Genomic DNA, 13,802 nt, shown 5'->3' on the forward strand with positions numbered 1-13,802 from the left:
TCACTGCAGCGCCTGGCCCACAATGCACAGCTCCGGGTGGGAGGCGGAGCGGCTGGTCCTGAGCTCTGATTGGTGCTGGCTGTCCCACGGCTCCCTGGCGCAGGCAGGCCCCTCCTCAAGGCTGGGGGGGGGGGAAACACAAGCCGATTAGGGGCCGGATTATTGAAGTAGGGCAGGTTGATAATGGGATTGCCCACTGACAGGGCTAATCTGCAGGGGATTAGGACAGGCAGGACTGCTATAGTCTCTCTCAGGTTCGCATTGCTCTAGTTAGCTGCTAGAGCGGGGGTCTCCCACTCGGGTCCTGGGGCGCTCCAGGGTGTCTGCCTTCTTAGACCCCCATAACATAATTGATTTTTAAAGGCCTGGAACAATTTCATTGTGATTAATGAAGAAGCTGATCTGAACCCTTCAGTGCTCTAGAACCAGAGTTCTCTTAAACCTGCTTAATGGATTAATGCCTTGCAGGTGTGCCCAATCTTTAGAAACAGGACTGGGGCTCACTAGTCCTGGATGGGAACCCTGTCCCAGAGTAAATAAGAAAGGCACAGGATTCCTCATCATAGCTCTCAGGAGCAGAGAAGTACTTCTAAAAAACGCCGCCTTAAGGGCTCATGCAAGAGTTTGCACTGACACTCTGTCTGGTGCTGATGTGAAGACCTCCACACGCCTTGTGCATTGGAGCTAGAACTTTACTTCCTCTTCACAGAGTACTACCCACACTGATCCATCACCTCACTTCTTCCTCACAGAGTACTGTCCACTCTGATCTAGATCTTCACTTCCTTCTCACATAGTACTGCCCACACTGATCTAGCACCTCACTTCCCCCTCACAGAGTACTGCCACACTGATCCAGAACCTCACTTCCTCTTCACAGAGTACTGGCCACTCTGATCTAGATCGTCACTTCCTTCTCACATAGTACTGCCCACACTGATCTAGCACCTAACGTCCTCCTCATAGAGTATTTCCCACACTGATCTAGCAACTCACTTCCTCTTCACAGAGTACTGCCACAATGATCTAGCACCTCACTTCCTCCTCACAGAGTTCTGTCCACATATCTAGCTTCACTTCCTCCTCATAGAGTATTTCCCACACTGATCTAGCAACTCACTTCCTCTTCACAGAGTACTGCCACAATGATCTAGCACCTCACTTCCTCCTCACAGAGTTCTGTCCACATATCTAGCTTCACTTCCTCTTCACAGAGTACTACCCACACTGATCTAGCAACTCACTTCCTCTTCACAGAGCACTGCCACAATGATCTAGCACTTCACTTCCTCTTCACAGAGTACGACCACACTGATCTAGCACCTCACTTCCTCCTCACAGAGTTCTGCCCACACTGATATAGTTCCTCTTCCTCTCCACAGATTACTGTCCACTCTGATCTAGATCTTCACTTCCTTCTCACACAGTACTCTGTACTCTGGTTGTGAGACTGTGTCAGGAGGTCACTGTGACTCTGGCTGTGTCAGGAGGTCGCTGTAACTCTGGCAGTGTCAGGAGGTCACTGTGACTCTAGCTGTGTCAGGAGGTCACTGTGACTCTGGCTATGAGACTGTGACAGGAGGTCACTGTGACTCTGGCTGTGTCAGGTGGTCACTGTGACTCTGGCTATGAGACTGTGACAGGAGGTCACTGTGACTCTGGCTGTGTCAGGAAGTCGCTGTAACTCTGGCTGTGTCAGGAGGTCACTGTGACTCTGGCTATGAGACTGTGACAGGACGTGGCTGTGGGATGTGTCTTTATCGTAACTGGTGCAGGCTATTTTTATCCCTAGCCTGAAAGCTGGAAGGAAGTTGGATATATTGTACATTTTTGCAAAAGATAGATTTACACAGTGCTTGTTTACATTCATAGGCGGGGACAGGATGTTATTTATTTAACTTGCAGGCATTTTGGCACATATAACAAGGAACCAGAACCTCTGTTTTTACTTGTCAATTGTAAATGTTGTGCTGTTTCTGGATTTTATTCCTATCATTCTTGAAAATGTTCTTGCGTCTTGGAAATTAATGTTCTGCTATACTGGTACTGAAACCCCATGTTGTAAAAGGATTGTTCTACTACACTGGGACTGTAGCTCCTATTGTAACAGGACTGTTCTACTGTACTGGGACTGTAGCTCCTATTGTAACAGGACTGTTCTACTGCACTGGGACTGTAGCTCCTATTGTAACAGGACTGTTCTACTGTACTGGGACTGTAGCTCCTATTGTAACAGGACTGTTCTACTGTACTGGGACTGTAGCTCCTATTGTAACAGGACTGTTCTACTGCACTGGGACTGTAGCTCCTATTGTAACAGGACTGTTCTACTGTACTGGGACTGTAGCTCCTATTGTAACAGGACTGTTCTACTGCACTGGGACTGTAGCTCCTATTGTAACAGGACTGTTCTACTGCACTGGGACTGTAGCCCCTATTGTAACAGGACTGTTCTACTGCACTGGGACTGTAGCTCCTATTGTAACAGGACTGTTCTACTGTACTGGGACTGTAGCCCCTATTGTAACAGGACTGATCTACTGCACTGGGACTGTAGCTCCTATTGTAACAGGACTGTTCTACTGCACTGGGACTGTAGCTCCTATTGTAACAGGACTGTTCTACTGTACTGGGACTGTAGCCCCTATTGTAACAGGACTGTCCTACTGCACTGGGACTGTAGCTCCTATTGTAACAGGACTGTTCTACTGTACTGGGACTGTAGCTCCTATTGTAACAGGACTGTTCTACTGCACTGGGACTGTAGCCCCTATTGTAACAGGACTGTTCTACTGTACTGGGACTGTAGCCCCTATTGTAACAGGACTGTTCTACTGCACTGGGACTGTAGCTCCTATTGTAACAGGACTATTCTACTGCACTGGGACTGTAGCTCCTATTGTAACAGGACTGTTCTACTGTACTGGGACTGTAGCTCCTATTGTAACAGACTGTTCTACTGCACTGGGACTGTAGCTCCTATTGTAACAGGACTGATCTACTGTACTGGGACTGTAGCCCCTATTGTAACAGGACTGTTCTACTGCACTGGGACTGTAGCTCCTATTGTAACAGGACTGTTCTACTGTACTGGGACTGTAGCTCCTATTGTAACAGGACTGTTCTACTGTACTGGGACTGTAGCCCCTATTGTAACAGGATTGTTCTACTGCACTGGGACTGTAGCTCCTATTGTAACAGGACTATTCTACTGCACTGGGACTGTAGCTCCTATTGTAACAGGACTGTTCTACTGTACTGGGACTGTAGCTCCTATTGTAACAGGACTGTTCTACTGCACTGGGACTGTAGCCCCTATTGTAACAGGACTGATCTACTGCACTGGGACTGTAGCTCCTATTGTAACAGGACTGTTCTACTGTACTGGGACTGTAGCTCCTATTGTAACAGGACTGTTCTACTGCACTGGGACTGTAGCTCCTATTGTAACAGGACTGTTGTACTTTTCCAGGGCTGTAGCTCTTGTTGTAAATAATAATGTTTTATACATTACAGTGCAGAATTTCACCTTAAGCCCATCTTAAAGTAGCACATCCAGTGATAGAGGTTAGATGAATTTGACAAGAGCTAGATGTTTTACACAAAAGATTTGTGCTCCTGGTGAATCACGTTTTGGAGTATTAAGAGGAACCAGAAGATTCAATGAAAACAGCCCAGGTTCTTAAGAACAAAAAGGTTAGCGAGGAGATGAAGTTTGAAGATTATAGATTATTAAACAGGTATAACAGCATTTTTACAGCAAGAGAAAGCAAGTGTTCTGGGAAAATCAGAGAACATTCAATGACTCCAGTGTGTCCTGACTCAGGAGTCACTGAATGTTCTGCTCTGTAGAGTAGAGGAGTGAGTACACAGAGAGTACAGTACACTCCAGCGTGTCCTGACTCAGGAGTTACTGAATGTTCTGCTCTGTAGAGTAGAGGAGTGAGTACACAGAGAGTACAGTACACTCCAGCGTGTCCCGACTCAGGAGTTACTCGATGGCCTCTCAGCTGAGTGGCAGTTACTTACTCTCCTCTAGGGACAGTATCTAAATGTGCAACAGTGCGGCGAGAGTTATTTTCACACAGGGAACTTTGGAGTTGAGCCTCTGTGTTCATTAGTCTCTGAAGCCTCTGTGAATCAGGGTGTCAGAGTGGCTGGGCTTCTCCCAGTTATGATCTAGGCAGAGTCAATGCTTCAGGACTGTTTTGAGTGCACAGACTGGAGTGTGTTCAAAGATCCGGCTACCCACGGATCCCACACCGATATCGACACGCGTGCATCAGCAGTCACCAGCTACATCAGCAAATGTGCTGATGATGTGGCGAGCGTTAAAAAGATACGCAAACTCCTAAATCAAAAACCCTGGATGAACACCGAGATCCGCTCCCTGCTCAAAGCCCGGGATGCAGCCTTCAAATCTGGTAATGAGGAAGAATTGAGAGTGGCAAGGAAAAAAATAAGAGCTGGCATAAAATCTGCCAAGAACCAGTACAAATCCCAGAGAGAACCCCGCTACAACACCAACGCTAGCCCACGACGCATGTGGCAAGACACAAATACAATCACAAGCTACAGGAACAAAACAAGCCCTGTAAGCGCTACTGACCCCTCCCTCCCAAACAAGCTGAACACCTTCTCAAATCAAATCAGAGTTTATTTCTCAAATGCACAACAGTACGGCGTGCAGCAGTAGCTGCTGGCAATGAAATGTCTTTTCCCCGAGCTCACAAAAATCACAGAAATCACAAAAATCACAAAAACACAAAAATAACAAAATCAAGGTTACGAAAATAAGGTTACATGATAATAGATGTAATAGAAATGGAATAAAACTCAATATGAGTAGAGCTGCTATGTGTCCATGGTGTGTGCAATATATACAAGTAGTGCAGTATGATGAATACAGTGAAAACTGGGTGTCCATGTAGCCATTACAGGTGATTTGCTGAAGGAGCTGCAGGTTGGCTGTTTAGCAGGTTGTCTATTTAGCTTCTACGCACGCTTCGAAGCTCATAACCCTGAACCAGCCACCTGGACCGCCGACTCCCCTGCCACCCCACCCCCCACACTATCCAGGCTCAATGTGTGGAAATCCCTAAGGAGAGTGAACACACAGAAAGCTGCTGGACCTGATGGGATCCCTGGCCTGGTACTCAGAACATGTGCCTGGCACGTAGCTGATGTCTGTGCCGCCGTCTTCAACCTGTCCTTGGCCCAGGCCACTGTACCTAGCTGCTTCAAGACGACCACCATCGTGCCAGTCCCGAACAAATCAGCCCCCGCATGCCTGAACGACTACCGCCCTATTGCACTCACCCCCATCATAATGAAGTGCTTTGAAAGACTACTTATTCCACACATTAAAGCCAGCATTCCAAAAACACTGGATCCTCTCCAGTTTGCCTATCGCACAAACCGCTCCACAGAGGATGCAATCTCTATAGCTTTACACACCACACTAACCCACCTGGATAAAAGAAACACCTACTGTATACAAGAATGCTGTTCATTGACTTCAGCTCAGCATTTAACACCATCATACCCATAAAACTTGCTACCAAACTCAGGGCTCTAGGTTTAGATACAACCCTCTGTAGCTGGATCCTAGACTTCCTCACCAGCAGACCCCAGACTGTCAGGATTGGCAACCTCACCTCCAACACGCTCACCCTTAACACCCCTCAAGGCTGTGTGCTCAGCCCACTGCTCTACTCCCTGTTCACCCACGACTGTACTGCCAAGTTCAGCACAAACACCATCCTCAAGTATGCTGACGATTCCACAGTCGTGGGCCTGATCACTGACAACGACGAGACTGCCTACAGGGAGGAGATAAAACAACTCGCAGACTGGTGCCGAACCAACAACCTATGTCTCAACATCAGCAAAACCAAAGAGCTGATTGTTGACTTCAGGAGACAAGGAAAAGTCCACTCCCCCATCTACATCGAAGGGTCTGCGGTGGAGATGGTGAATAACTTCAAGTTCCTAGGTGTTCACATCTCTAAGGACCTCACATGGGCACTCAACACCTCCAGTCTCATCAAGAAGGCACAACAGCGGCTGTACTTCCTGAGAAGGCTGACGAAAATACACCCGCATCCACAGATCCTCACCAACTTCTACAGATGTACGGTGGAGAGCATCCTGACCAGCTGCATCACAGTCTGGTACGGCAACTGCACCGCATTCGACCGTAAAGCCCTGCAGTGGGTGGTCAAAACTGCCCAGCACATCATCGGCAGTGCCTTACCATCTATCCAGGAAATCTACAACACCAGGAGTCTGAAAAAAGCCACCAAAATTATGTCTGACCCCACTCACCCCAGTCATAACTTGTATGTCCCCCTGCCATCTGGCAGAAGGTTCCGGACGCTCCAGTCGCACACAACTAGACTCCAAAATAGCTTCTTCCCCAGAGCCATCAAGCTGGTGATGCCCCCACTCCCTCCCATCATACTATGATCTCTCCTCTCTTCTTCCTGTACCCACAAGGACTGTACTCCTACACCACTACACACACGACAACTGAATGTAAGCCGAAACTGTACTGTCCCTTCGATAGCTCAGTAAAACTGTATTAGTTGTAATATTTATTAATCACCGTATTATTTTTGCACTGTTCCCCGAATTACTTTTGCACTGTTTTTGTCCTGTTGTATTCTTTTCTCTGTTTGTGTATTTGCACAGTTTTGATTACACTGTTATGTTATTACACTGTTATTGTTATTGTGTTACTGTCTATTGTCCTGTCTTCTGTCCTATTTATGTACTGCACCTGAGTGACTAATGAGAAACACTTTTCACTATACTATGCACCTGTGGAAGTATAATGTCAAATAAAGTTGAATGTAGCTGCACTTTGAAATACACACAAGCCTTGCTGACACAGCCTGGCGCTGCCAAACCCGTCTCCTGAGAGAGCACTGGCCCTGTTTCCAACAGCACCATCTGCAGTTAACAACCCTGGAGCTGGGGCTGAGCAGAGAGCGCTGTCCCACCGGCACGCTGCCGAGTGTCCAGTACAGCTGGCCAGAACACGCTTGAGTGGAGTCATGAGTGGGACACTGGGAGAGAGCGGCAGAGCGCCTGTCTGACACAGGTGTTAAGACCAAACACTTGTCACGCCAGATTCCTAGAAACTCTTCCTGTTCCTGGCAACCCAGCCAGGAAGAGCTGCTGTCCCAGCAGCTTGTTTCTCAGACAGCCCCACGCTGACCCTCCACGAGAGAGAGAGAGCGCCATCCTGTATTGCAGTGCATGTGGACCCCAAGTGTTTCAATGCAACTTCTCCCTTTCCACTCTCTGTCCGCACTCCGGTCTTTGAAAGACACGGATTACGAGCTGCACAGGATAATGTCCAAGTGTGGAGATAATTGCGTAGGACATCCTTATTTATATTCCCTGAGAAAGGAACACAGACTGACTGCATCACCCAGGCCGAATGCAGACCGCATGGCAGATTCTAGAGACAGACAGGGAGAAGGATAGAGGGGGGTCTGCCTTGGTATTTTAAGCCAAGGAAAAGATGCTCTTTCTGCTGCGCTGGAAGCAGTGCTGCACAGCTGGCCAAGCACTGTTCCCTAAAATAACAAATCTAATCCCAGAATTCGCACACCTGCCAGAATCAGAACAGCTCCCAGTCCTACTGGGGGAGGAAACTCAATAGAGCTGCAGCCCAGTGTCTGATCTCCTGTCACAGCCTGAGGAACAGAGAGAGAGCCTGTCAATGTCTACAAATGTTTTGTGCTAGTCGTTACTATTTAGGCAACACTGTCATTCACTGGTGAAACTATCTGAATACTCAATACAGCTAAATCCAAAGACACAGTGACAGGCAGAGATACGGTGAACAGAGACAGAGAGACAAAGAGACACAGTGACACACAGTGACACAATGACAGGTACAGAGACACACAGTGACAGGTACAGAGACACAGTGACACAATGACAGGTACAGAGACACACGGTGACAGGTACAGAGACACAGATACACATGGATAGGTACAGAGACACAGAATCAAAGACAGAAAATGGGGAGAGCCACATAGAAGGTAAGAAGGAGAGACAGGTCTGAGAGAGAGACAGGTGTAGAAGGTGAGAGGTGTAGAAGGTGAGAGAGAGACAGGTGTAGAAGGTGAGAGAGAGACAGGTGTGGGAATCGAGAGACAGACAGGTGTAGAAGGTGAGAGAGAGACAGGTGTGGGAATCGAGAGACAGACGGGTGTAGAAGGTGAGAGAGAGACAGGTGTGGGAATCGAGAGGCAGACGGGTGTAGAAGGTGAGAGAGAGACAGGTGTGGGAATCGAGAGGCAGACGGGTGTAGAAGGTGAGAGAGAGACAGGTGTGGGAATCGAGAGGCAGACGGGTGTAGAAGGTGAGAGAGAGGTGTGGGAATCGAGAGGCAGACGGGTGTAGAAGGTGAGAGAGAGACAGGTGTGGGAATCGAGAGGCAGACGGGTTTAGAAGGTGAGAGAGAGACAGGTGTGGGAATCGAGAGGCAGATGGGTGTAGAAGGTGAGAGAGAGACAGGTGTGGGAATCGAGAGACAGACGGGTGTAGAAGGTGAGAGAGAGGTGTGGGAATCGAGAGGCAGACGGGTGTAGAAGGTGAGAGAGAGACAGGTGTGGGAATCGAGAGGCAGACGGGTGTAGAAGGTGAGAGAGAGACAGGTGTGGGAATCGAGAGGCAGACGGGTGTAGAAGGTGAGAGAGAGACAGGTGTGGGAATCGAGAGGCAGACGGGTGTAGAAGGTGAGAGAGAGACAGGTGTGGGAATCGAGAGGCAGACGGGTGTAGAAGGTGAGAGAGAGGTGTGGGAATCGAGAGGCAGACGGGTGTAGAAGGTGAGAGAGAGAGGTGTGGGAATTGAGAGGCAGACGGGTGTAGAAGGTGAGAGAGAGACAGGTGTGGGAATCGAGAGGCAGACGGGTGTAGAAGGTGAGAGAGAGACAGGTGTGGGAATCGAGAGGCAGACGGGTGTAGAAGGTGAGAGAGAGAGGTGTGGGAATCGAGAGGCAGACGGGTGTAGAAGGTGAGAGAGAGACAGGTGTGGGAATCGAGAGGCAGACGGGTGTAGAAGGTGAGAGAGAGACAGGTGTGGGAATCGAGAGGCAGACGGGTGTGGGAATCGAGAGGCAGACGGTGTACAAGGAGAGACAGAGGGCTACAGACTCACCCCTGGGTGCTGATGGCCGGCTCGCTCCCGGAGCTCACCGAGCCGCTGGGGGAGAGGAGAGGCCGTGGCTGCAGGGTGAGGCTGGGCCGCCGGTCCGAGTGGCTCCTCTTGACGAAGGGCTGCGGGCTGTGTGTCGCCCCCAGGGGCAGCCTGCCCCGCGACGGCCGCCCCCCCCAGGGCCGGGGCAGCACGCAGGCCCCCGGGGGGGGCCACGCCTGGGGCGCGGGGGCCGGCTGGGCCTCGAACAGAGAGGGGGAGGCGGGGCAGAAGACAGAGCGGGCGTTGCTGAGGACGGGGGAGGAGGGGGCGAGCCCCCCGTTGCTGCCCCCTGGTGTCCGCCTGTAGCTTGTCCGGGGGGAGGCCGGAGGGGATGGAGCCTTAGCCAGACCGGCAGAGAGGCAGGCGGAACTGGGGGCGACGTCTCTCCTGGAAGTGGGGGTGCTGGCAGCTTGTTTCCACTGGGGAGGGCTGGGCAGCCTCCTGGGGCCCTGCGGGGGGCTGGGGGGGATCTGGGGAGCCGGGGGGCCGGCAGGTGAAGGGGGCGCGGGCTGGCTCCGGAAGACGGGCGGGCTGGGTAGCCTCCTGTGCAGGGTGGGCGGGTTGGAGGGGTTGGCGGGGGTGGAGGGCAGGAGCCGAGCCCGGCCGGGGGCCTGGGGTCCACAGGGGGGCCTGTGTGCTGGGGCTGGGGCTGGGGCAGGCGGAGAGGCCCCTCCTCTCTTCTCCTGCCCTGCGGCCGGGGGGGAGTCTGCGTTGTGGCGCAGGTGGATGATCTTTCGGGCCGTCCTGTACAAGCTGGCTGCTTCCTGGTCCTCCGGCCCGGCCTTGGGCTGGGGGTCCTGGGGGTCCTGGGAGTCCTGGGAGTCCTGGGAGCCGCTCCGGGGTCCCACCTTCCTGCCGGGGCGTGCCGGGGACAGGCTGAGGGCCTCGCGGCGCGGGCCGGCCCGGTTGGGCAGCACCGGCACTGAGCTCAAGGAGGCCCGGAGCCTCTGTGACAGCCCGGCTTTCTGGGGGGCAGGGCAGCGTCCTCGGGTTGGGGTGTGGGCTCCAGCCTCACCCTCGCCCCCGGGGGGCGCCAGCGAGCCCTGGAAGGAGGTGTCCATCAGGACCTCCGGCGGGGGCGGCGGCAGGCTGTCCAGGTCCAGCTCCTCCGGCCGGCGGGGGGCTGCGGGGAGGATGGGCACCCCGCACCTGCGCACGCCTCTGAGGGGGGCCAGGCTCTTGGGGGCGCCCTGGCTGAAGGTGTCGATCAGCCTCTGCACCGACGTCCTGCCCCGCTGGGAGGCGGGGGGCTGCGGGGCTGCGGGAGGGGAGGGGCTGCTGGTGGGGGGCTCCTCCCTCTTCCTGCTCGTGTCCCGGGAGGGGGGGGCCCCCCTCATCCTGTCCAGCCGGCGGCTCAGCTCCTTCTGCGTCCGCTGCAGCTGCAGCAGGGTGGGGTCCTCGGCCTGGCCGCGCAGGGACTCGGCCGAGCGGGAGCGCCGCTGCCTGCCCGCCCCCCTCCTGCCCCCCGCCGCCGCCGCCGTCTGCGGCCTCCGCGCCGGCCGCTCGCCCTCCTCCGGCCAGGCGGGGGCGCCGCCCCCAGGGCCCCGGCGCTGCGGGGCCGGCACGAAGCGGATCCTCCCGCTCATGGCGTCTTTCACCCGCAGCGTCATCTCCTCGTTCTCGGGGTTCTCCATGCGCTTGGGCGCCGGCCGGGGCGCCTCCTGGCTGGGCCCGGCCGGGGGAGGGGGGGGGCGCCGCGGCCCGCCCTCGCCGCCCTGCTCGCCTTCCTCCTCCTCCTCCTCCTCCTCCTCGTGGCCCTCGGACCCCAGCTCGGCGGCGGCGGGGGCCGGGGGGCAGCTGGAGTCCAGGGAGCTCAGGGACAGGCTGCTGCCCACGCGGGCCGGCCGGGGGCCGCCGGGGGGCCGGGGGCCCGCCAGCGACTCGCTGTCCGCCCCGAGACCGCTGTCCTCGGACTGCAGGGCGGAGTCCTGGGGGCCGGGCCTCCGGAGCGCGGCGGCCTCCAGGCGGGCCAGCACCCGGCCCAGCCGCCCCTCCAGCGCCCGCTTGGCCTGCAGCTTCTCCTCCAGCAGCTCGGCCAGGGAGCCGAAGTAGTCGGCCGCGTCCTGCAGCGCGGCGTCCCCCAGCGCGCCGGCCGTGCCGCCCAGCGCCCGCAGCCGCTGCAGGGTGTACTGGAGCAGCTGCTGCAGCAGGTCGGGCGGCTCGGGGGCGCCGGGGGGCCAGGCCAGCTGCTCCCCGCTCTCCTCCAGCAGCCGCTCGCCGCCGCGGGCCATGTCCTCCAGCGCGCGGTTCAGCTCCTCGTAGCGCAGCGCCAGGAAGCAGGCCATGGGCTGCAGGGCCTGCTGGGTCTGGGCCGCCTGCTCCAGCAGCGCCAGCAGGGCCTCGTACCGGGAGACGCTGGGGTTCAGGTAGGCGTAGGCGGCCCGGTGCGCTCGGACCAGCGGCTCCGGGAAGTCCACCTTCCGCTCGCCGGGGGCCGCCCCCTTCTCCTTCTTGCCCGGCCTCGCCGCCCTGCCCTTCCGCGGCCGCCTGGCGCCCTTCCTGCCCTGCCCGTCCTCGCCCGCTCTCTCCGGGCACACCGCCTCCGAGGACACAGCCCCGGGCGAGGGGGGCCTCCCGCCCTGCGGGTCCTCTGAGGGGGCAGAGGGGCCCCTGCCCTCCTGCCCCCCCTCTCCGTCGGTGTCCCCCGGGCTAGCCGAGTCGGACGGGGACTCCGCCGTGCTCTCCACGGGGCCCGGCTGCAGCGTCCGGCCCCCCCGGAGGGAGTCACTCCGGGACGGGGAGCAGCCCATGAGCGCGGATTGAGCCGGGAGTCTTATCCGGCAGCGGCGCCTGTCATGGTCAGATGCCGCCCGGCTGCCGCGCTGTCCCCAGGGAGACGGGAGAAATCCGGCAGGCCCACTCGAGTCTCGGCGAGAATGCTCTTACCTCTCGGGGAGCGAGCCGCAGGGAGGATGAAGCAGGACTGGCCGGCTCGCTCGTACGCTCACAGATGTCCAGCACACACACACACACACGCGCGCAAGACCTTAAGCTCATCGAGGTAATCAGCCCTGACGCTGAGGTGGCTTTTTATAGCTCGCGCTGGGGCTGCTGGGCCTCACGCCATGAAGAGCAGTCAGCCGCCAGCGCGATCGTGCAGGAGCGCATGGGGTGTCACCGCAGTCCCCCCACTTCACTGAGCTCCAGGGCCACTCTGCGGACAGCTTCCTTCCTGGGGGGCTGATAGCCTGCGTCTCCGGATCGGGGCTCTGGCCGGTCCCTGGGCTCGTTCCGAGTGCTGTCCCCCCGAGCCGGACCCACTTCTGTTACCCTCCCACTCGGGAACCTGCGCACTGCGTGAAGGGTTGTAGGTGTGTGCTGTCTCTGCTGCCCCCCTGTGTCTGGACTCAGGGTGCGGTGCGCACTGTGTGAAGGGTTGTAGGTGTGCTGTCTCTGCTGCCCCCCTGTGTCTGGACTCAGGGTGCGGTGAGCACTACGTGAAGGGTTGTAGGTGTGTGCTGTCTCTGCTGCCCCCCTGTGTCTGGACTCAGGGTGCGGTGCGCACTGTGTGAAGGGTTCTGGGTGTGTGCTGTCTCTGCTGCCCCCCTGTGTCTGGACTCAGGGTGCGGTGAGCACTACGTGAAGGGTTGTAGGTGTGTGCTGTCTCTGCTGCCCCCCTGTGTCTGGACTCAGGGTGCGGTGCGCACTGTGTGAAGGGTTGTAGGTGTGCTGTCTCTGCTGCCCCCCCTGTGTCTGGACTCAGGGTGTGATGAGCACTACGTGAAGGGTTGTAGGTGTGTGCTGTCTCTGCTGCCCCCCTGTGTCTGGACTCAGGGTGCGGTGCGCACTGTGTGAAGGGTTCTGGGTGTGTGCTGTCTCTGCTGCCCCCCTGTGTCTGGACTCAGGGTGCGGCGCACTGTGACCTGGGACTCCAGAGTGGCAGATCTGACAGGCCCTGCCTGCGGATTAGTGGAATCTGCTTCTGTCCTCTGGTGACCTTGACAGAGGGAAGAGGGGGGCAAGGGGTTGGACTGCCTGACCACAGAGCACTGGACACACAGAGAGGAGCTGGACATACTGACAGGAGCTGGACACACAAAAAACTGGACACACAGTGTGGCACCAAACACACAGAGAACTGGAGAGACAGAGTACTATTATTATTATTACTGAGAGACAGGTTCACTCTTCCTCTGGCTGTGTCAGGAGATCACACACAGAGCTGTAGCTTTATTGATTTTCTTCCCCCAGAAGGGCTAAGAGCTGTTGATTCTGACAGGTATGGCAATTTTGGGATCACAATTCTTATTTTAGAGAAGGATGTCTAATCCCAGAGTGCTTCTCACAGTGCAGCAGAAAGTGCACCTCTATCTCTGTTTCTCCCTGCTGGCAGTGGGAGCACAGCCTGTCCTCTCTGGACAGTCAGGTCTGTTTATGTCCAGTTTCTATGGCGAGGCTGTGGTCACTGAGCCTGTCCTCTGTAGAGAGCCAGGTCTGTCTGTGTCAGGTCTGTCTGTGTGGTAAGACTCTGCTAGTGCATATTGTCTATTTAGGGTTCTGTAGCACCAGTTTGTGTTGTATTGTGTGTTTAGGGTCCTGCATCATTCCAGTTTGTGTTGTGTTGTGTGTCCCCCAGTTTGTGT

The 13,802-nt window shown here is 55.6% G+C and overlaps 1 protein-coding gene across 1 annotated transcript; it reads right to left on the reverse strand.

The window, feature by feature from the left end:
• On the reverse strand, positions 1-11,969 carry LOC148839828 (photoreceptor cilium actin regulator-like). Its single transcript, XM_088909521.1, has 2 exons — positions 9,181-11,969; positions 1-121 (listed from the first exon to the last, which is right to left on the reverse strand). The coding sequence occupies exons 1-2, from the start codon at positions 11,967-11,969 to the stop codon at positions 1-3; spliced, it is 2,910 nt and encodes a 969-aa protein (XP_088765647.1).
• Positions 11,970-13,802: the final 1,833 nt, after the last annotated feature.

This window comes from Atractosteus spatula, chromosome 2, assembly GCF_055471065.1.
Source record: "Atractosteus spatula isolate fAtrSpa1 chromosome 2, fAtrSpa1.hap1, whole genome shotgun sequence".
Classification (NCBI taxonomy): Eukaryota; Metazoa; Chordata; class Actinopteri; order Semionotiformes; family Lepisosteidae; genus Atractosteus; species Atractosteus spatula.